This window comes from Coffea eugenioides, chromosome 1 (genome assembly GCF_003713205.1).
Source record: "Coffea eugenioides isolate CCC68of chromosome 1, Ceug_1.0, whole genome shotgun sequence".
NCBI lineage: Eukaryota > Viridiplantae > Streptophyta > Magnoliopsida > Gentianales > Rubiaceae > Coffea > Coffea eugenioides.
Genome location: NC_040035.1, coordinates 40,567,886 through 40,589,889, shown reverse-complemented (window position 1 = coordinate 40,589,889; position 22,004 = coordinate 40,567,886). Strand labels below are relative to the sequence as shown.

The 22,004-nt window shown below is 35.2% G+C and overlaps 2 protein-coding genes across 2 annotated transcripts; both read left to right on the top strand.

Moving 5' to 3' along the window:
* Positions 1–2,026: 2,026 nt before the first annotated feature.
* LOC113772714 lies at positions 2,027–5,376 on the top strand. Its single transcript, XM_027317254.1, has 3 exons — positions 2,027–2,261; positions 4,191–4,438; positions 4,699–5,376. Exons 1-3 carry the CDS (start codon positions 2,027–2,029, stop codon positions 5,041–5,043), a joined length of 828 nt encoding a protein of 275 aa, XP_027173055.1. The 3' UTR covers positions 5,044–5,376.
* A 3,293-nt stretch (positions 5,377–8,669) lies between these two features.
* On the top strand, positions 8,670–20,149 carry LOC113769417 (ubiquitin carboxyl-terminal hydrolase 8). The gene is made up of 13 exons (XM_027313892.1): positions 8,670–9,015; positions 9,833–10,081; positions 10,774–10,909; positions 12,800–12,859; positions 12,939–13,034; positions 14,779–15,117; positions 15,490–15,630; positions 15,823–15,993; positions 16,600–16,857; positions 16,970–17,118; positions 17,808–18,362; positions 19,087–19,360; positions 19,621–20,149. The coding sequence occupies exons 1-13, from the start codon at positions 8,858–8,860 to the stop codon at positions 19,741–19,743; spliced, it is 2,709 nt and encodes a 902-aa protein (XP_027169693.1). The 5' UTR covers positions 8,670–8,857; the 3' UTR covers positions 19,744–20,149.
* The last annotated feature ends 1,855 nt before the right edge of the window (positions 20,150–22,004 follow it).

Here is a 22,004-nt window from a genome sequence, read left to right as displayed (position 1 = left end):
TAACACGGGTGTGCGTGATACACCCAATAACACCTTTTTAGGTGTACGGTACAAGTGTGGCCGTACCAACCACTCTACACAAAACATGACTATGTTGACTTTGAAATTTCTCATGTTTAAACGGGTCAAAGGACTTCTATGCAATTGTAAAGACGTCCTTGACAGTTTTTGACGGCTTAAAATGAGAAATTTTTTTAACTCGACAATCAATTCTGTGCCTAATTAAACCAAGACCGGCCACTGCTACACAGCGCTGCATCTACTGTGCACCAACCAAATGTTTCCAGGGCATTGAATCCCTTTTTACACAAGTGGTAAAATCTTGCAGTATTAGTATTTGATGTATTAGTGCACTGGGATGACAAATCCTAAGAAAAATCTCACTAGTTAATCATAGGGAAAAGTAAAACTAAATTCCATAGGGAGAGAGAGAGCCAAAGGCCTCTTTTTTCTTGGGTAAATTTTTTTTTTTGGCAGAGGAAGTTTACCCTGAGAGGGAAGATGAAGGGATGGAATAGTTAGCAACCATGACATTTTATTATCTAGGAGGTAAAACGTGAAATTGCAAAATACTCATTTATTAAATTACTAATGATTTATACCTTTCAACCAAATTAAATACATGGAACTGCACATAACACAAATGTACAAAATCTTGTAATCTTGTCATTTATATATATACATATATATATGTATGTATGTATAACATAAACAACAAGGACAAAACAATTGACACTCTATATATGTCTTCAGGAGTTGCATACGTACGTAATTCAGTCATGCTATTGAATTCATAAAATATCACACTTATGAAAATACTCAAAATGGAGGAACCAAGACCTCCACAAAATATATATGAAGTTGACCTTTGACCAAAAAAAAAAAAGACCTCCACAAAATAATATACTTTCCACTAATTAAACTAAGAGATGTCATTATGTCAATGTAGCTTTGCCAATTATCGGGGGGTTATCCATAATAACCATCATAAAACCCAAGGTTATCGTAGTTTTATTAAAAATATATAATTAGCACGCATTAACTTGTTTAGCAATTTCCAAGATTATATGGTAAAACAAAGGTGGTAGCAATTTAATTTGTATAATTTTCACACCCGACAATAATTTTTTTGGTCAAATAATAATGTTTAATAGGTAAAATACGTTATAGAAATGTAAAAGAACGTATTTGGGGAGCATAAATTTGAAATTTATGTGCATGATCAATTGTCTAATGCAAAGGGTGGAGCCAATCATTAACATTAATTTCTCACTTTTTTTATTGCAATAAGTTTAGAATAATTTTTTTTAAAAAATGATTCTATATACAATAACTTCACAAGTTTATAATAACTCTTACTTTCTTCTTTTCTAACTTTTTACCAAAATAAAAAAATTTAGCCATAGTTAGCTAATAGCTAAATTGGAGTTAAAAGACGACTTATTTATTGTATAGTGCTGAAATATGGTAGTTATCACAACATTATCAACACAATTATATTTTAAATCGTTGCTATTTTGCAGCTCTTTTTCCATTTATAACCAAAAAAAGAAAAGAAATGCCTATTACTATTTTTTATACACATATGCCTATTCCATATGTTTCTTCATACACTTTTCAAAACAACACTAAATTCTATCAGTATGTTGGAATTTATTAAAGATAAAGAAAAGAAAATTAAGAAAAGGAAAAGTCTAAGCTTTTTATATTCCAACAAGGAAAAACAAAATACTACCCAAGTAATTTTTGTTATTTGTTAAAAAAAAAAGCGAAAAAAGTGAAAAAAAAAAAACACTTGGGTAGTTATGGAAATAGAACTATCTTTTGGGTAAAGGGGGAGATTTTTTTTTTCGAATTTTATCTACGATTTTATCTTGAGACTAAATTAAAATTCCAACCAAACCCTTTGGGACTGGCCTGCTCTAGTGTGGCTGTTTAAAAGAGACAAGAAATCAAAAAAACCATTTCTTGTTGATTTCCTCACATACAACACACACTATAAATATTTAAAAAAAAAAACACACCTATGAGGAGGCCAGGCGGAGGAGGAGGAGGAGGAGGAGGGGGGCACAACTACGGCGGTGGTGATTCATCAGCTGCCTATGCAGCTGCGGGAATGGCGCCATCGCCTCACATGCATCATCATCAGCAGCAGAGCAGCAAGTCTGAGCGTCATAGTAGTAATCACAATCAATGGAGATTGGAAAGAGATGGGGCCAGACTATCCAGCCCTATGTCACCCCACATGTTCCACAATGAAGGCAAGATTCCATTTTTAGCTTAATTTTTTTTTTCAATTAGTTGTCCCATTTATTCTTTATGCTTTTTCTGACGTGGGTTTCAATTTTTTTTTTGACTCATTTGGATGAATTGGCTATTGATTCAGGTAAGATTTATGCTGCACTCGCTGGCTGTGATTTCTTTCTGGGCTTTGTGTATCTTCTGTACTTTTAATTTTGTAATTGACCTGATAGCGTTCGTTAATAAATGTTTCAGCTTTCGATAAAAATTTGTGTGTTAGTGGAAAACGTCGAAATGATGCTGTTAAAGCATTGTGGCATTGGAAGGTTATTGTCCTTTGTGATCTAGGGGCATTGGTTTTACCTGCATTAGTGAGGAGTAATTCTGAATTGTATCCTTTAGTTGGTTTAAAGACTGCATATGGTGCTAAGTTCATGCGAAAATTAGTTTATATGTTTCTTTTAGCGGTGTAAAATCTATGATACCATCTCATTTTGCAACCGAGATATCCGTTTAGTAAGTACTGATAACCACTTGTTTTGATTTAATGCCCTGGAACTGGTTGAGATAGGTTTTGGTATTGAATGTTGGTTTTGTCCCTTTTATTCAAATGCTGGTATGTTCGGGTTCCACTTCTAGATTAAGAATCGAATTAAAACAGATTATAGATAATATGAAGTGTTTAGTATCTGTGTTTTAGACAGTCTTTGACAAGGTAGCCTTTTCAGATGGCTTTGCAATCTAGCCATCTAGATGTTTCAAAGTGTATGGTGACACAAACTAGCATAGGTGTGACTGTTGGGAAACAGCAAATCTTCCAGGAATTGCTGCTCCCTGACAAAGTCTGTACCTTTAAGATCTTGGGATGGGATGATTAGTGGTCTTTGTCAATTTGAACTGTGTTTCAAAATTTAACTTGGTAAAGGGGGCCTTTTCTGCAGTACAATAGTTTTCTGTGCCCCTGAAAGGAAAATTGTTCTGGAGATATGTATTTCCATAATTGGGAGCATAAATTTGCAATTTTATTGGCTTGTATGAACGAATCTGGGGCTGTTCAATTATGTGCAAGATTATGCTTTCCATTTTTTTCGAACCTTATTGATATTTTGATTGGGGATGCAACTCTGTGGGTGTCTTAATTCATTCATTGTATAAAGAGTCAAACATGCATTACCAAAGATCGCTCTGAAAGTTTATAGCAACTAGGCATTGAATTATTGAAATGTCTTATTGATAAAGGTTCCTCAGTTTTAGTCAGTGAAACTACTATGCAAGGATAAATTGGTAATGCTTGAATAGAAAGATCTCGTATGCGTGTTGTATCATATTTTGGCAGTTTTCATGCAACCCTCTCTCTCTCTCTCTCATGCAATAGAGCTCCACAGTCACATGTTATCAAGCATTGCCTGCCATTGAGTTAACCAATGCTAAATCCTTCTTTCAGAACAAAGTGACGATTGATTGATTCAAAATGTTTAAAAGGTTAATAGGAAGGACTAGCTAGAAGGTAGCTCGATTGTTTCTACCCTAAGTGCATTACTGTTGTCGACAAATAAATGCAGCAGTTAAGTATGTGCAGATTGGATTGGGTTTTGGCATGATGTTTTTTTTTTCAACCAATAGGAAACGTTAAGTTGCTGATCATGTTCTGTTCAAAAGGCATGCATGTTTACATATGATGAGATGTTTGTTCCACATTGGCCATAATCTTTACTTTTCTATTTGACCTTTGTTGAGAGTTCACGAAACTAAAGTGTATTTCTTCAGTTGGGAAAAGGCATGTTTTTATCTTTAAAGAGTCAAAGTTGAACTGGGACCTTCCAGGATCTTTGTGCAACCAACTTCTTATGTTTTGCAGACTTACCTATACATTTGCTTCATTCTACTAGTGGGATGACAAAATTTATGTGCCCTTCTGTGCTTGGATCTGATATGAATTTCTTTTACAGGTCAAGGGAACGAAGCACCTAGGTCTTACTACCAAGCCCAAAGGCCAGAGCCAAGGATGGCACCGGAGAGGCAAGGCAGCCATGATTCAAGGTCTCAACCTCGTGGAGAAGATATGAATATGGGGTATGAAGAGAATTTCATGCCGCAGACTTTTGAAGGACTTGAGGAGAAATTCCTCGATGATCTCATGAAACTGAGCAAGGAGCAAATTGATGCGGAGGACGCGGAAATTGCTAGGCATCGGGAGGTTAGTTCAACTTAAAGTGTATCCTTACACCCTGTATTTGTTAAATTAAAAGATCTCCTTTGCTTTTTGATCTAAAAAGTCATTAGCCACTGAAGTTTAATTTTTATCTTATTTTCATATTTGACATTTGAAAGCACGAGCATATTGAATCCACTTCCAGAAATGAAATCCATGCATTGTTGCTATGTTCCCATGGCTTCTTTCCCTTTGCTTAGCCAATCTTCTTTCTGACCAACACAAGTTGTATCCGTTGTTTCCAGAGAATAAATATGATCAATGCACAATATCAAGAACAGCTTGTTGCACTTCGAGCTCAACATGCCAGTCGGAGAGATGAGTTTCTTCGACGAGAATCTCATTCCAGACAACAACAATACCAGCAGGCTTCAATGGACCACTATTCTAGCAGTGGCCATGGTGATCCTCAAGGGTACAGTACGGGGACTCCTCCAGCTAGAGATCCACAGCGACTTTACAATGCTGATAATTATGATTCTCATAGAGAGCGTGCACGATTTCTTGGTAGTGGCAGGAACGATGATTTTGAGCATAGACTTCAGTACCCTGGTGGCCGGTTATATGATACTGGCTCACGTTATTATTGAAGTGTAGCAGCTCATGATTTCTAAATCAGTGGATAGAGATGTAAGTGCAAAGCTGATGCTGCCTTATCATCTGGTCATCTATTTCTCTAGTTGTGTGGTTTCCAGCCATTTGTATCAAGGCCAAATGTTAATTTTTCATGCTTGTGAGACCATTTCCCAACATAGAGAAGAGAGTGCAAAGCTGATGCGGCCTTATCATTTAGCCATCTATTTCTCTAATTGTGTGGTTTCTAACTATTTGTATCAAGGCCAAATGTTAATTTTTGATGCTTGTGAGACCATTTCCCAATACACTAACCACTCTTGCTCTATAAAATGCTAGTATTTGACATATTCTTTGATGGAGTTTCCTAACCAGAATATAAGTACTAATGTGAGTAATGTTTATGAATATGATGCTTCCTCATTAGGATTGAGGTTATACTTTGATACAGCCAAATCAAGAAAACTTGTCAAAATCTCAGCCAAAAACAAAAAGAGAAAAAATGGAACTGCAAATCTTGATTATATAACGATTAAACAATTCAACTCACAAAAAGTCCTTTTTAATTGGTTATGCTCTCCAAAATGGAAAAGCATCATCATGGTGCAGGATCAAGTAATGTTTTTGAATGTTTGCATAGACAATAACATTAAATAAAATTCAACTTATTATGTGATGTTCCTCTCTTGGAAACAAAAAGGAAGAAAAAAATGTAAGCTCAAAGTAACAAAAATAGATTAATAGCGCAATGAGGACATTGAGGATCCATATTTAGATTGTTCTGGGACTTCATAAAAAAAAAATTATATATATATATATATATATATATATATATTTGCACTAAACAAATTTTTTTTATTGTCCTACACTCTCACATTATTGGGGCAGCAGAGCATTATAAAACCATGAATGACATCCTTTACTAGCTTCTTGCTTGCTCTAGCCAGCATCCAGTATTTCCATAAAAAAGTAAGAGAGAAAAAAAATAATGGATAAAAAAGTAGTTTTAAAATGGATAAAATAATTTTATTTTAAAAATTGGAGTATTATATGGACACAACCCTAGCACTGAATTACCCTTAAAATGTTGCATACTTTTTTTAGACCGTTTTATTTTCCCACTTGAAAGAGTAAAAAGCTGTTATACACTACAGAAAAAGTTAAATACAATTGATAAGAAAGATAGGTTTTTCCAACCAAATACGCCATGTAAAATACATAGACATTGTTTATGTGTGGATGTGTGTATATATAATACACACACACATAAATAGACGTCCGTGTAATGTACATTGCAAAGGAGTCAGGTAGATTTTATTCTATAACAAGATGAGACGTGTGGATGTGCGATATACTGATATAGGAACACATAAATAGACTTATGTATAATACACACTATAGACAAGAAAGATAGATTTCATTCTAATAAGAAAATGTTAAATACAACTAATAAGAAAAATATATAAAATACACAAAAATTATTGTGCGTATACGTGTATATATATATGCACACACATACGTAAGGAGACATACATATAGGGTCCGTTTGGTTGGACTGAAAATATTTTCCTAGGGAAAATATTTTCCATCGAAGTCATTTTCCTGGAAAATCACTTCCTTCCCCATAATTTTCCAGTGTTTGGTTATTAAGTGATAATATTTTCCAAATTCCTTTTTTCTATTTATACTAATAAAGCTCAACAAGACAGAATTCCTCCATATCCCAATCACCAAAATGAAACACAATCATCACTGGGGCAAATGGGAAGTAAATAATGTCACTTGTTATCAACGGGTGTTTACCCAAAAGCAGCAAACTCAAGCTAATTATTGAAATCAATCTAATTCCAACATCAAAAGGGGTACAGGAACTTCAACCAAAAAAGAAAAAGGAAGTATCCAATTGTCTTCTGGTGGTACCCCAGCGAAATCTTGTCACAAATGGTCTCACCAGATTGTAAGAAAAACACTACCCTACCCTACCCGGATTCTGATTCCAAGAATCATAAAACCCCCAAAATTCAGCAGCCAAATTAATTCATTAGAAACTAAGAGTTAAAAAACCTGCCGAATGAAGATGACGTGAGTATATAGATTATGCGGTGGTAGCCACCGAGATAGTGTCGCCGGAGGAGGTGATCGCCACTGAGGACTGACGCCGGAGGAAGCGGGAATGGGGGTTCTTCGGGAACAAAAGGAAAAAAATGAGAGAGAGAGAGAGATCTCCGAGTAGTTATTTTCCCTTGGATTTTTGTTTGCTGATGTCGAAAATCCTTGCGAGGCTGTGAAAGAAGCTGAGGAAAATAACTTCACAGGGTTAGATACGGAAGTTATTTTCCTCCGGTGGGTGTAACTTATTTTCTATCAGAAATTATTTTCCCAAATTAATTGACAACCAAACAATTGAAAATATGGAAAATGTTTTCCTGGAAAAGATTTTCCTTCCAAACAAACAGACCCATAATATATAATATACACTATGAAGGACTAAGGTAGATTTTATTCCATAACAAGATGAGATGCCAAACCTAGTTGGGAAGTTTTCTAGTCTACAATTGAGTAATTTACACAATCATATAGATGGATAACTTCGCTTTCAATTGTCTACTAATGATTCATTTCCTTGATTAGAAAGTTTTTTTTTTCTTTCTCGAAGAAGCTGTAATTCACCTCTTGCTTAATGATTCATTTCCTTGATTAGAAAGCATATTTTTCTTTCTCAAAAGAGCTGTAATTTACCTCGTGCCTATCCTCGTTTTTGGATACTTGGCTCAAAATAAATAAATAAAAAAAGAGGTGTTTTTTTCTCGTGCTCCTATCTATACGCGTTAATACTTAATAGGGATGTAACATTCGACAATAAAAAAGTTCAAATTTATCAAAAATCCTCTAAATTGCATAAAATTTTCATCGGGTGGACCCAATCAAAAAATGTATTAGAATGAACTCTGAAATTCCTTTCCATATCCTGAATATAGGTTTTCTTTCTTCATAGTATTAATGAAGTAATTCTTTTTCTTACTAGTCCTATTCTTTTCATCTACACCATGGAGTAATAAAGTATTAAAGAAGTCATTCTTTTTCTCCATTTGTCATCTACACCATGCAAACTTTTCAAAATGGAAAACTCCTAGAGTTATGAATGGTCTCATATGATTACACCTTGCAATTGTTGGGTATTTCTCTTCACCTAAGGTTGCCTGCTAGGCAAACAATACTTTGTGTGTTCTTGACACTGAGTATCAAAATGTGCAAAATTAGTACTTTTTAAGAGTAAAACGGATATTTCATAATGATGATTTGCTCATGTGATGCGTAAGTGTTGATTGATTTTTGATACTCTCGAATTTGGCATTATATCAAATCTGTGGGTGATAAATGTGATTAGTGATGAGTTGCTCACGTGATGCGTAAGAGCTGGTTGGTTTTAGATACTCTCTCGAATTTGGCACTATACAAAGCCTATTAGTGATAAACATGATTATAAGAAGGAAATATTGCTGAGTTAGTAGTATTACTATACAGTCTATAGTCACTAATATTTTTACGCTTTTACTAATTACTACTAATTACTGCTACCATCCTTTTGAGTCCTCTTCACAGAAAAAAGCTCCACTTGTTTCTCTGCAAATCCGCCCTTCTCTCTCTTTTTGTCTATCCGTCTGAAGTGAAGGGGAAAAAAACAAGAACGATGGCCATTTTGCCTGCAAATCCCATCCGCCATTTCTGACCCCGTGTTTTGCTCTCTCTTTCATCAATCCATCCATTGATTGATTACATACCAGATAGACGCATTGGATTTTTTTCCTTTTTCTTTAACCAGAAAGCAGAATGGAGAGTAGTAGTAGTATCATTAATAGCTCCGATGAATCCTTGGATTGTTCTTCCCATTCTCAACAACAGCAGCAAAATCAAGAGCCCCATGAACAGCTAGAAGAACAATCCATTTCTGGACATGGTGGCCAGCGAGTTTATTTAGTCCCCCTCAGGTATTTCACACGCTCACCCACTGCTCTATTTTAATTAGATGTCCCCATCCTTTGGATCAATTCTTGAGTCTCTTGTTTGATTTTTGTTGTTTGAGAGGAACCTGTTATAGAAAATAGGTGAGAAACGTTTATGTGACGTGGGTTTCTGTTTTATGCTTGATTGGCAATGTAGTCTTGGTGGAATTGGGGTGAAGAATGAGAGGTTTATCCTAGGAAATGGAAAAAATCAAACCTAGCAACTTGGGAGGATTTGATCAGGAACTTTGGGGCGTGTTGAATTCTAATGTGCTTTACTTTCTGGTGTATTTGACTTGATTTGGTTTTGAATTTTTTTTTAATCTTGTTGATTGATTGGAGTTTTGGATTATTAAAGGTAATGTGGGAGGTTTCGTGCTCTTTCACGCATTCAAACATTTTGTTATCTATAATAGAATGTGGGGGCAGATGCTGGCAGCAAATCAACAAGCAAAACACAAAAATTTCTTTTACCCCTTTTTTTGATTTTTTTGTTTGTCTGTTTATTTGTGGCTGGTTAGTTTAGCATTTGCTAGGTTAGGGTGTTTCTTCCCATCAGGAAAGGGAAAGGAAAAAAAGAATTGTGACTGTAGATGGTGAGTAATTGGCTTAGTTTGTAAATCCTAATCAGTGGTGAGTGATTGACTGAGTTTGCAAACCCTAGAACCAATGAGGTATTAAAGTACTATTTTGGGGTTGAACTGTTCTATATGTGCGTTTATATTGTTAGGTAGTTAATGGTAGTAATGCTTTCATGTTCTGGTTCTGTGTTTAAGTGATTGAGTGTGGTTGCATGTTATAGGTGGTGGAAGGAAACGCGTGACTCTTCATTGTCAGATGAAAAGAAGGGAATCTTGTACACTGCATCGCCTATGCCATCATATGGAGGGCCGATGAAGCTATTCAACAATTTTTTCAGTTCTGATCTTTCATTTAACCTGAGAAAAGAGGATCATTCATTGTCACATAATCGTGGGAATGGTGAAGTTGGGGTATCAGGTCGTGACTATGCTTTGGTCTCAGGTGAAATGTGGCTTCAGGCACTCAAATGGTTAGTATTGTTTCTATGTTAGTCTTACTTTATGTTCTTTTAACTCTCCAATTGTTTTCCAACATGTTGGGAGCTGAGGCACAGTTTGCATACCTTGGCATACACTTGTGAAACTAAAGCAAATATAACATCATTAATTGTTGGCTGAGCCCACCATTGTTTACATCATTCTATGTTAGCGATGAGCTCAGAGAGTGATGGATAATTCTGCTTACTTGAGTTCTTTAACATGCCTGTGGCCGTTGAATCATTTCTTAGATTTTGGCATACTGCTTGAGGGATATATCCGATGTTGTCAAGCTGAAACTTTTGCTTCATGTCATGCATCAACTGCCTTAATCATACTGTTCTGACTAGCTTTACATATCCTCTTCTGCCTTACTTTTTTGGGACTCTTAGATTATATGACAGATCCCCAACTTGTAATGAAGTTTGGTTACTCTTACTACTTAATTCTTAAAACTTTTTGTTGAGTTCCATCTTTGTTTTCATGGCCTTTTGAATGTAATATGTCAAATTTAGTTCGTGTGGTATTCCTTATACGTTGTGAATGAGAATCTTTTATTTAAAGAATAAGCATTTACCTTGAGATTGTACTCACCAGATATTTGTCTTGGTTCTCAATTTTGTACATGTTTGAATACCATGCAGTTTTCAGTCTCTTATGTGTTGATTGTTTTGTCTCAATCCAGGCACAGTGACTCTAAAATTGCATCAAAGGACGGCAAAAGTTCTGCTGAAGAAGATATGTCAGATGTGTATCCTTTACAGCTCAGGCTAGTTGTTCTGCGTGAGGCTGACTCATTTGGCGTGAAGATAAGTAAAAAGGTTAGTAGCTGATTTGCTAGTTTCATATTATGGGGTGACTTGTGGATTTGAAGAGTGTTACCACATCCATGGTGCTATATTTTGTCTTTGTTATTCAACCATGAGTGGCCAGCTTGTGCTTTGTGTTTTACTAGTTGTTGCACTGGTAAAAGTTTTAATAAAACTAGAGATTTGGGGAATCTTTGGTTTTCCCTCAATAAAGCAAATGGGCTTGATGGTGTATGCAATGTATTTTTGTTCACATATCAAATTGAGTCATAAAATATTGCATCTCATGATAATGTACAGTTGGAGAGTTGGTCAGTTAGAGTTGAAAGTTTTACCATATAAGAAAGCTAAGCATGTTGTAGGTTGTCTAATTTCCTAGCTGGTACATTCTCTTCATTGATGTGCAAAATAAAGAAATTGTTCTCGATTACATTGTTGTTATGCTACCACCTGAAATGTTAGTTGTCATTTTTGTCTTGTTTGGTGGTTCAAACTGCTTAATTTATGCTTAATGCTTAATGAATGATAGTAAATATGGGCAACAGTTAATGTAGAATGGTAGGTTAATTAATGATAACTAGTTGCCACATTGACTGTTAGTGGTCTGCTGGCACTTAATTGCTATCACAAGGGTGGTTTCGGGGTTGGCTGTTGGCTGCTTGTTCCCCCCCCCCCCCCTCTCTCCCTCTCTCTCTCTGCATTTCTTAGAGAATTGAGCTGGGATTGAACGCTTGCGTGTATTTTCAAAACAGTCTTACATTATCAGTTACAAGTAATCTTTGAGAAATTAAAAGAACAGTGCTTTCTTTTAGTATTTAATGTGCTTTGGATTTGCCATGCAAGACTACATCACAATGACTTATTGCCTCAGTCTTGTGCATGAGTTTTTATCCCTATCTGTGTTTCATGACTAATAAACAAGGCATGCCAGAATGTGTATTTAGTGAAGGAAATTCTTTACTAAACAAAAAGGTCATTGCTATATTCTCGTGATGGTCCTTGATTTACAGTTTGGTCTTGTCGATGAATGTAGAAACATTTGCGTGTATAATCATGACAGGCAGATATAGGTTGTAAATTAAATTAAGATAAGAAAGTGACTAAGTGAGTTTCTAAAAGTTTAACAGATTAATTCTTTTCTTTGAACTTCTTCTTCTGATGACACTTGAATCCAGATATAGTTGACCTGCTTTCTACTGTGTTGGATCATCTTAGAAGTTTCAAACAAGGTTGACTAGGCTCTGCAAAGAGATGTCTGAATTGTTAAATAGTTTGGAATTATGGAGAGACTGAAGAAGAGTGAATAGCAAAGTGCGTTTGGACCCCTGTTATGAGACCATATATAAAAGAAAGAGAGGAGAGGATGGGAAAAATAGAAATTGTAGCAGAGAGCACTTATCTCCACTTATGATACCTTGAAATTTCTTAAGCTGAGACTGCAATGAAGGTTTGTTTTGTCTTTTGAGAACTTCCTATGAAGCCAACCAAGATTTAAGAAACTGTTTTATTTCCCCTTATGAAACTGAAAAGTTTTTGTTCACAAAATTATATGTTGTTCTCTCAACATTTTTATGAAAAATTTAAACTTGGCTTGGCTCGCTAGTATGCATAATTTGTTCCCAGCTATTAGCTTGTCACTGCACTGTAGTTGTGGAGATAAGGTAGAGCTTCAGTTTTGAATGAGATGTTTGTTATGGGGTAATGAACAGTGGTCTGTCTTATCTGCATAAGGTTTAGAGATGATGTATATCTGTGCGTCTGCATGTGTCAGGGGAGAGAGATAGAGAGCGAATTTCCTTTTATAAAGTTTTCTAGTTCCATTTATTTTGAAGATTTTTCTTATTTAAATGTAATTGTTCTAAATTTCATATGTTTTATTCTACTTTCTTATTTTGCTTTCAGGAAAATACTTTGGAGTGCTTTAGGAGGGCCTGCAAGATTTTCTCTGTTGAGACTGAGCTAGTGAGCATTATGGTGGAATTTAGTTTTATGCTGAATGTAGTTGCTTCTTGTGGGATTTGACATGTCTTCTTTTGTGCAGTTAAGGATTTGGGACTTTTCTGGCGAGATGCTTATTTTTTTCTTGAGCGAGAAGCTTAAGATGCTAAAGGACAGTCAGCGACAGTCAGAGCAAGATGTACGTAACTCCTGGATATTTTATGGCCTTGTCTTACACTTCTTTGCATTTTCATACCGCCCCAAACTAGGAAATTCCAAACCTGACTCAGTTATACTACTGTTTTGACTAATGAACCTCATAATTGGGTCTTTTCTCCTTTGCTTCTGTTTTTGAAGCTGCTTCAAGAAAGTGATTTTTGAAAAGCTTCTCAAAGATTCCAAGGGTTGTTTCAAAAGTTTGAAAGGCCAGAGTGTTTTCAAAGTACTTTGTAGTCTAATTCTTGTAATCAACTTATTCATCTTATACAAAGCTAAAAGCAGAAGTCAAAATCAGATCTTAGCAGCTCAAAAGAGCTTTTAGCTTAAGCTATAGCAACTCATACTAAGCAGCAGAGAACAGAGGGGATGGCATTGTCTAGCTATTAAGTTGCCTAAAATATTAAGCACCAGGAAATCTAAGCTTTGCATTTTAGTTTTTTGGTAGCAATCCTTCTCTCAATAAGCAGTAATAATGAGTTGACTAGCAATATTCTCAGTAAGCATCCTTTGCAGACATCTTTGTTGTATTCACTTTTTAAGGATTTTTCTTGTTCTCTGCATTACTGATGCCACTGCCACGCTGAAGACATGCTGTGTTAATGTGCTGTTTCTTATGAAAGCTTAACTGATGCAGCAGATAAGCCTGGAATTTCTTTTCCAGTGCTTTTTTTTTTTTTCAATTGAGATGGATGTCGTTAGAAGGCATATTTTTCCTTGTTATGGTGTCGTTTACAAGTTCTTTTATTTCAGAGTATTAATGAGGTTTGTCTAATACGCAAATTTTGAGGGACATGTTAGTTACGTTTTAGGAACTGATCTGTGAATCCTAAAGAATGGAAAAGGGGATATCCTTTAAGTCACTGATAGAAAGTGAATAAAAGGAACTTGTTCTAATTTGTGCTATCTTACAAGGGATATGGAGAAAGTTACTCCTGTCTAAGAACTTTTGCTACGTATCACTGCATCAGGTTATTTGATTATCCTAGTCATCTGAACAGAAGTTCAAGTTAATTTTGTTTCGTTTAAGTAATGGGCATTAGAATGTTGCACATACGGTGGTGATTTGGGGTTGCATGGATGATTTTTTTGTTTATAAAGTTACCGTATATACCATAGACTGAGGAAAGATACCTAATATTGTATTAGCTATATACTTGTAAGCCGATCACACTTCTCTTTTTTCTGGATCACAATGGATCTGAGGAAAGTTTCAAGTGTTAGTGAATGTAGTGATATGCATCAGGCACCTTTCCAGAATAATAGTGCACAGCGGAAGGATTAAATTCATAAATGGAAAATATAAGGAAGAACTGACTCTAGCAACTTAAGGCTTGGTCATCTGAATTACTTCTTTTAACTTGAGAAAGGATCAGCCTAGTATCCTATGTACTGAATCTCCTCAATTACTAAAAGTTACTTTCTTGTAGTTATTTTTTTTTTAATTTTTTACTATAGTAATTTGCCTATTTTGTGATTGCAATTATGGTTGGTGGATCTAATCAACGTATTTTATATGTTAGGAGAACTGTCATAGGTTGTTGAGCTCTAGTTTAGGCATTGGTACTTGCTCGTTGATCACCGTTTCTCAACTTTTAGTTGGTTTTAATGAGTACAGTTTTTTATGTAGTTATATTTCTAAATTAGTATTACTTAGAGCTCTCTCTCTCTCTCTCTCTGTTTGACTGTGGTTTTCTTACATTTCCTCATCTAATTTTCCTGTACAGATGCTACTGGAGTTGCAGGTTTATGGGTTATCTGATCCTGTTAGAAATAGAGGAGTGAAACGAGATGATATGACAATGCAACATTCTAATGGTGGTTCACTTATGATGAATGGTTGTACAGGAAATTTGTCGTCTAATCACTTGCAGAGCAACTCTAATATGTCTGTTGGCAGCTCATGTGAAGTTGGTACTTTAGGCTTAACAGGGTTGCAAAACCTAGGCAATACATGTTTCATGAATAGTGCCATCCAGTGCCTAGCTCACACCCCAAAGATGGTTGATTACTTCCTTGGAGATTTCAGGAGTGAAATAAATCATGATAACCCATTGGGCATGAATGTATGTTTTTGTTCTTGACTTTCTCATGCCATCACTAACTTTGTACTTGTTCACTTATTTCACATGCCATCAGTAAACTTTGCTTTTTTGAGCATTGGTGTCAATTATGATATTGTCATACTTTGGCTGGAAGGTCATAGTTTTAATACACAGAACAGCCTCTCTGCTTGAAGAGGCAAGGCTATGTGCACCTAGCCCTTCATGGGCCTCAAAAGATGTGAGCCTCAAGCATCATTAACCTTCTTGCAATTCCTTTTTTTTCCCCCTAGTTGGCATTTTCTTTCATGCTGGATTTTCCATTGTAGTATTGGCCTTGCTTGTCAACTACTACCGAGCACGAACTCAATTTTATAGAATGTTTTTATTGGGCAGGGTGAGATTGCCTCTGCATTTGGAGATTTATTGAAGAAATTGTGGGCCCCTGGGGCAGCTCCAGTGGCACCGAGAATATTCAAATCAAAACTTGCCCATTTTGCTCCTCAATTCAGTGGTTTTAATCAGCATGACTCCCAAGTTTGTATACTTATTTTTGTTCTTTCACTTTTTATCTTCATCTCTTGTTAATGTTCTCTCCCGCTTCTTCCCTTTTCCTCTCTCTCTCTCTCTCGACATTTTTGGTAACAAGATACATGTGATAGACAGGGCATCGTTTAGATTTATTGTGTCAAGATCTTTCTTGAGGAAACCTCTTCTTATTGACTATAGGAACTCCTTTCATTTCTTCTGGATGGACTTCATGAAGATTTGAATCGAGTGAAGTGCAAACCATATGCTGAGGTTAAAGATGGAGATGACAGGCCTGATGAAGAAGTTGCTGATGAATACTGGAGGAATCATTTGGCTCGCAATGACTCTATCATTGTTGATGTCTGCCAAGTTAGTATTTTTCACATAGGGTTCCTCTGCCTCATTTTTTGTATGATATGCTACCTTGTGTTTGGTACTGGCTTATTGTGGTCTTTTAATCTTTGTTATAGTTAGTTGTCTACTCTTGATCTGTCATGAAGCCAACATAAAATAAGGCTAGTATGAGCTGTCTCAGTTCAGTAGTTCATACTATTCGGGCATTGGTCAGAACTGGTGTTTCTCTTTTGGAGGAGTTTAAAGTGGTCGGTGAACCTAATTATGAGGATATCTCAGACTTAGGATGCTAAAAGTATAATGTTCTAAACATTCGGGGGAGGTCATTTGAGAATAACATTGTCAAGGTGGTGGAATGTACAAATTTATGTTTAGAAATTCTGTTTGCTTCAATCAATTGTGATCCTTTATGGAACACATATATCTAATCTCTGTTGCTGCTCCTCAATTTTTCTTTCATTTCAAGGATGGATATTGAATATTGCTTATATCTACCTGGACTTTTGGTACTCTTTTGGACTTAAAACAAGTGAAAATCTTCATAGGCTATTGTACATTGCTTGTATTGGCTGAGAACTTTTAAGCTTTGTTGATTAAAGCTTATGAATTATGACATTGCAGGGTCAGTACAGGTCCACTTTAGTGTGTCCTATTTGCAGAAAGGTCTCTGTTACATTTGACCCATTCATGTACTTGTCACTGCCTCTGCCATCAACATCAATGCGGACAATGACAATAACAGTTATGAGAACAGATGATAGTCCAAAGCCAACCGCATATACTATCACTGTTCCCAAAACTGGAAAACTTGAGGATCTTATTCAGGCATTGAGCAATGCATGTTCTTTAGGCGCTCATGAAAGCCTATTGGTGGCTGAGGTATAGTTCTGCAAAATCCTTTGAGATTAATATTTCTCCTATTTGATAATTCGTATCCAGTTAATGCTCTTCTTTCATCTAGATCTCCTAATGATAATTTAGTTATGCACAGATATTCAACAATCGCATCATACGTTTTCTAGAGGAGTCAGCTAATTCACTATCGTTAATCAGAGATGAGGATCGACTGATTGCTTATCAAATGACAAAAGAAATTGATGAAGCACCATTAGTTGTTTTTACTCACCAGCAGATGGAAGAGTAAGTTATGTTGCTTCTGAATTTGAATAAAATTTTTTGTAGGGGGTTGCATTTGAGTGGATGATTCATGCAGAGTTATGTGAATGTTCTGCAGTTGGACTATGCACCAGAGTATAACTTGGCATTTTGTTTTATCTTTTTCTATCACTTTTAAGGAAAGGTTATCTGATCCTAAGCACAGACTTTTAGTAGTTAGAGATATCTATATCTATACTATATATAAAGCCTGAGGAGGTTTATGCATTGCAGTTTACTTGTTTTAATCTTTTTTGAACTACCATTTTATCCTTTCATTAAGGGGTTAAATGGTTCAACCATATTAAAGAAAAATATGTTTGTTTTATTAGGAATTTTAAATTATGTTAGTAACTACCCATAATTTTAGGTTTTTAACAAAAAATATTCATTTATATTTTCTATTCCTAGAATTCTCTAGAAATTCTTTTTTTGAAGCTTAAAATCAATTTCTATGATATATTGTTTAGAAATAAATATAATTTTTATTCTATGCACACAGATAGAGTGTGCCTTGACAACCAGTGACCGTTGCAATTGAAGTTTCTCTGGGAACCATAAGCCATGAGTTTCTACGTAGGATTAATTGAAAATTGTATCTATATAACTTCTTTATCTCTGCTTTCTTGTTTTTGTGCTCTATTCCAACTTTGTAAAAGTTATTATTTTGTCAGGCAATATTTCTATGGGAAGCTAACCACGGTTTGGAAGGCATTTGGAATTCCTTTGGTAGCAAGAAGTAAAGTTACTAATGGATCTGACGTTAGGAATCTTTATATGAAATCACTGCTTCCTTTCTCAATACCAAAAGAAAATTCTGTTAACTGTTGCAATGAGACAACAAAAACTGAAAGTGAAGAAATTAAGGAAATTGAGGATGCACTTAGTCCTGATTCAAATACATGTACTCAGAATGGTGATCTACTAGATGGTGAAGCACAGTTTGACTGTGATTTTGAGTTTTACTTGGCAGATGAGCAGGGAAATGTTAGAGGTCCCCAAATAGCAATGGATGAGCCGGTGAACGCTAAGGCTATGACTGGACAGTTAAGTGTAATTGTACGTTGGGCAGATAAGATGGTTGAAGAGCACAGCCAACAACTGATTTGCTCATTACCTGAAGTTTTCAAGTCAGGGTACTTAATGAAGAGACCGCAGGAATCTGTTTCTTTGTACAAGTGCCTTGAAGCATTCCTCAAGGAGGAGCCTCTGGGACCTGAAGATATGTGGTTAGTGTGCTAAGCATCATCTTCTAAACATTTTTTCCATGCTTGTTATCATCTTGCACGGCCATTGGTAATTAATTTTTGTGTCAATGCTTTGTCCAAGCGTAATACACAAGAGGTGTGTGATTTCTTACCACAGTGGACATATCAATTTTTAGGAAGCCATGATCAATTGAAAAGTGGAACACAATTACGATGACAAACTATTTTGGATTGTAATTATACTTTATTTTTTTGTAATTGGGAGGGCTTGAACTCAAGACCTCTCAATTAACTCCCTTCGAACCACCCAACCCATCCCTCCCCCCGGTTGTACTCATACTTCAAAAGCCAAATGGCTGTTCTCGGTTCAAAGAAGTCATTTTCTCATTTATAAATCTTCCACTATTTGTGGTGCTTCTGAAGTCTTTGTTCCTTATTTGTTTGACTTGGCTTGTTAATCCCCTGTAACCAACCATTTTTCCAAAGGTACAAGCACTTTACTTGCCTGCATGTTAAACATTGCCCCCTTGTTTCCTTTCTTACCTTTACCTTTTAATGCAGTCAATTTAGATGCATGTTGTTTGGATAAACAATTGACATGTTGCTTGTTATCAGATTTCACCTTTCTTCATGCAATAGATCTTATTCTTCTTTTTCTTCAGCCTATGACATAAACTCCAGCTTTTTCTTGCAAAATTATCCATACTATAGTATCTTACGTGCTGCATATTATTCTCGGAATCAGGTATTGCCCTGTCTGCAAGAAGCATTGCCAAGCCAGCAAGAAGTTAGATCTTTGGCGACTTCCTGAGGTTCTAGTCATACATTTAAAAAGATTCTTATACAGCCGGTTTCTTAAAAACAAATTGGAGACATATGTTGACTTCCCTGTCCACGATCTTGATTTGTCTGCTTATATCGCTTACAAGAGTGGGGAATCTTGTAACCGCTACGTGCTGTATGCTATTAGTAATCACTATGGAAGCATGGGAGGCGGTCATTACACTGCATTTGTCCATGTAAGTGGCTCTTCACTTTGACATAACTTTTAGTTCGGTGTGCTCTCTTTGGGTTTTCTTGTTTTTCCATTTTCTCTTTGTTGTCCAAGTTGAAGTTTGGAGAATTTAAAAAGAGAGTTTTCTGATTGGTACAACTTTGGAATGTATAGAGCTAAAATATGTGCTCTCAATGATGGTGCCTGGGATACTATATTTAGTATTTACTCAGTCTTTTCTTCGCTCGGCAACTCAATAATACTAACATCATTATTCTCATGTAGCATGGTGGCGATCGGTGGTTTGACTTTGATGACAGCCATGTATCTCCCATCAACGAGGACAAGATTAAATCTTCAGCTGCTTATGTTCTTTTCTACAGAAGAGTGGAAGATGAAAATAATTAGATGACAGTTTACTAACTATTGAAGCCTGACGAATCATTTTATTGGTTTGTCCCTGTTTTTAAGGGTAGAATTCTTTCATCCTTGGCATTGTTTAGTTGTAGTTAGTAGCCTTGAGGAATAGACTAGAAAGAATGGCTTTGATTTAGTGAAATGCCAAGGACAATTTACATAGTGACAACTGACCTGAGAGATATAAGCTAGGGAGCTTATTTTTACAGCTATAGCCTTCTGAGATAGACGAAGATCTGTTTCTTTTGTTTTTAGAGCAGAAACAGGAAGAAGTATGTGAAAAATTGCTTTCTGCATCTTCTACAGTGTAACTTTTGTAGAACTTTTTAGACAACTGATGAGCTGATGTTTAGTAGAGGAAATTATACAAATTAAAATTTGCAGTTTTCTGGTCTGATATACTCATCAGTTGGTTTTTGCTCTTTCTTAACTTCAGTGTTCAGTTATCCCTTTCTTATTAGAATTAATTGCACTAAGCCACCCGTGAATTTTTTGGGGGTTTGAACTTTGCCCCCCATAACTTGTTAAATTGGCACTTTATTTCTTGTTTTGTGTTTCTTGATCAAAACACCCTCAAAAAGATTAGAAACTTTATTCTTTGTTCTGATATATTTACTGTTACTTCGAAATCCCCTTCCCCATAAGATGTTTCAATGATCTGGAATGTGATAGAAACAGAGAAATTCATCCTAATCTGTAAGAGATTGGGGCCTGACCACCCATGTTGAACATACACGAGTAGAATATGGATTCAATTTCATAAAATGAAAAAATGAAGCATATAATAGAAACCAATTGTTACCAAATATTTTAGACTAGAATCACGGTGTGCACGGTTAAATCTGGATGCATGCGTGAATGATAGGCTTAGAGGGTGTAGGTTAATTTGTTTATTTGCACGTTGTAGCACAATGCTGGAAGGATTAATTTCATTTTGCACCCTTGAACTTGTATCATTTTTTTTTTTTCACTTTGTATTCTAAACTTCAATTTTGAACACTTTACGCCCTAAACTCTCAATTTTGGACGTTTTGCATTCTAAACTCTCAAATTTGTCTTATTTAAATCTAATCAATGACGATTTTAGCAAAATTAATAGCATAGAAGATCTAACAAAACAATAAAAATGTGCCGAAAGTGGTCAAAAAATATCAAGGTATCGTAGTGAAAATAAAACAATACATTGGCATTAATAATATTAGTGAGTGAGACCATATAAACTAATAATAATGTATTGAAAGTGAGAAAGTAAAAAAAAAACTAAGGAATCCCAGTTAAAATAAAACACTACATATCATTATTTTTCACCATTCTTTGTCTTGTTAATTTTGCGAATGTAATTATTGATTGGACTTAAATGGGACAAATATGAGAGTTTAGGATGCAAAGTATGCAAAATTAAGAGTTTAAGGTGAAAAAATTTCCAAAATTGAAGTTTAAAATGTAAAGTAACGATGTGGTACAAGTTTAGAGGTGCAAAGTGGAGTTAGTCCCTTCTAGAAGCATGCAAAAAATTAGGCTTGTTTGGATGTGGTTATTTTAAATTTTTTTTTCCTACTATTATCTAAAGACGTTTTCTAATCACATTTTATCTTACATATATCCCATTACAAAAGTGTTATATTAAATACTATTAAAAACTTCTCAAATAATCTTCTACAAATAGGTTTATCATTTTGTAAACCTTAATAGTATGTAACAAGACTGCAAATGAGCCGACTTGAGTCAATTTTTTGCCTAATTGATTCGAGTTCGAGTCTAATTGATTTCAAAAATAAAATAAAAAATAATTATCATATTTTTAAAAATAGATAAAATAAATATTTCATTCTAATAGATAATAAAAGTATTGAGGACATAAATATAATTTCATAACAAATAATGAAAAAAATAAAAATATATAAACTTGAGCTGGTGCGATGAGCTAACGAGCCAAGTATAGAGATGCTCAGCTCAACTCTGAGCAATTCGCTAAATCAGTTCGAGCTCAGCTCAAATTTAATGTTAACCAAGTTTGAGTCGCGTTTTGATCAAACCGACTAAATGTATTTAAAGTACTAAAACATAGATAATTCTACAAGAGGCCTTTGGGAGTGCTATATTTTTGTTACAACAATACTTTCAGATGATAAAAGTGCTTTTGAAATGTTTGGTGAATATTGTCCTATAAATTTAGTAACAGAGTTTTTGGTGTTAAAAAAATACTTTTAGTAAAAGTTCAAATTTTGTGTTTTTAGAATGAAAATAAAACA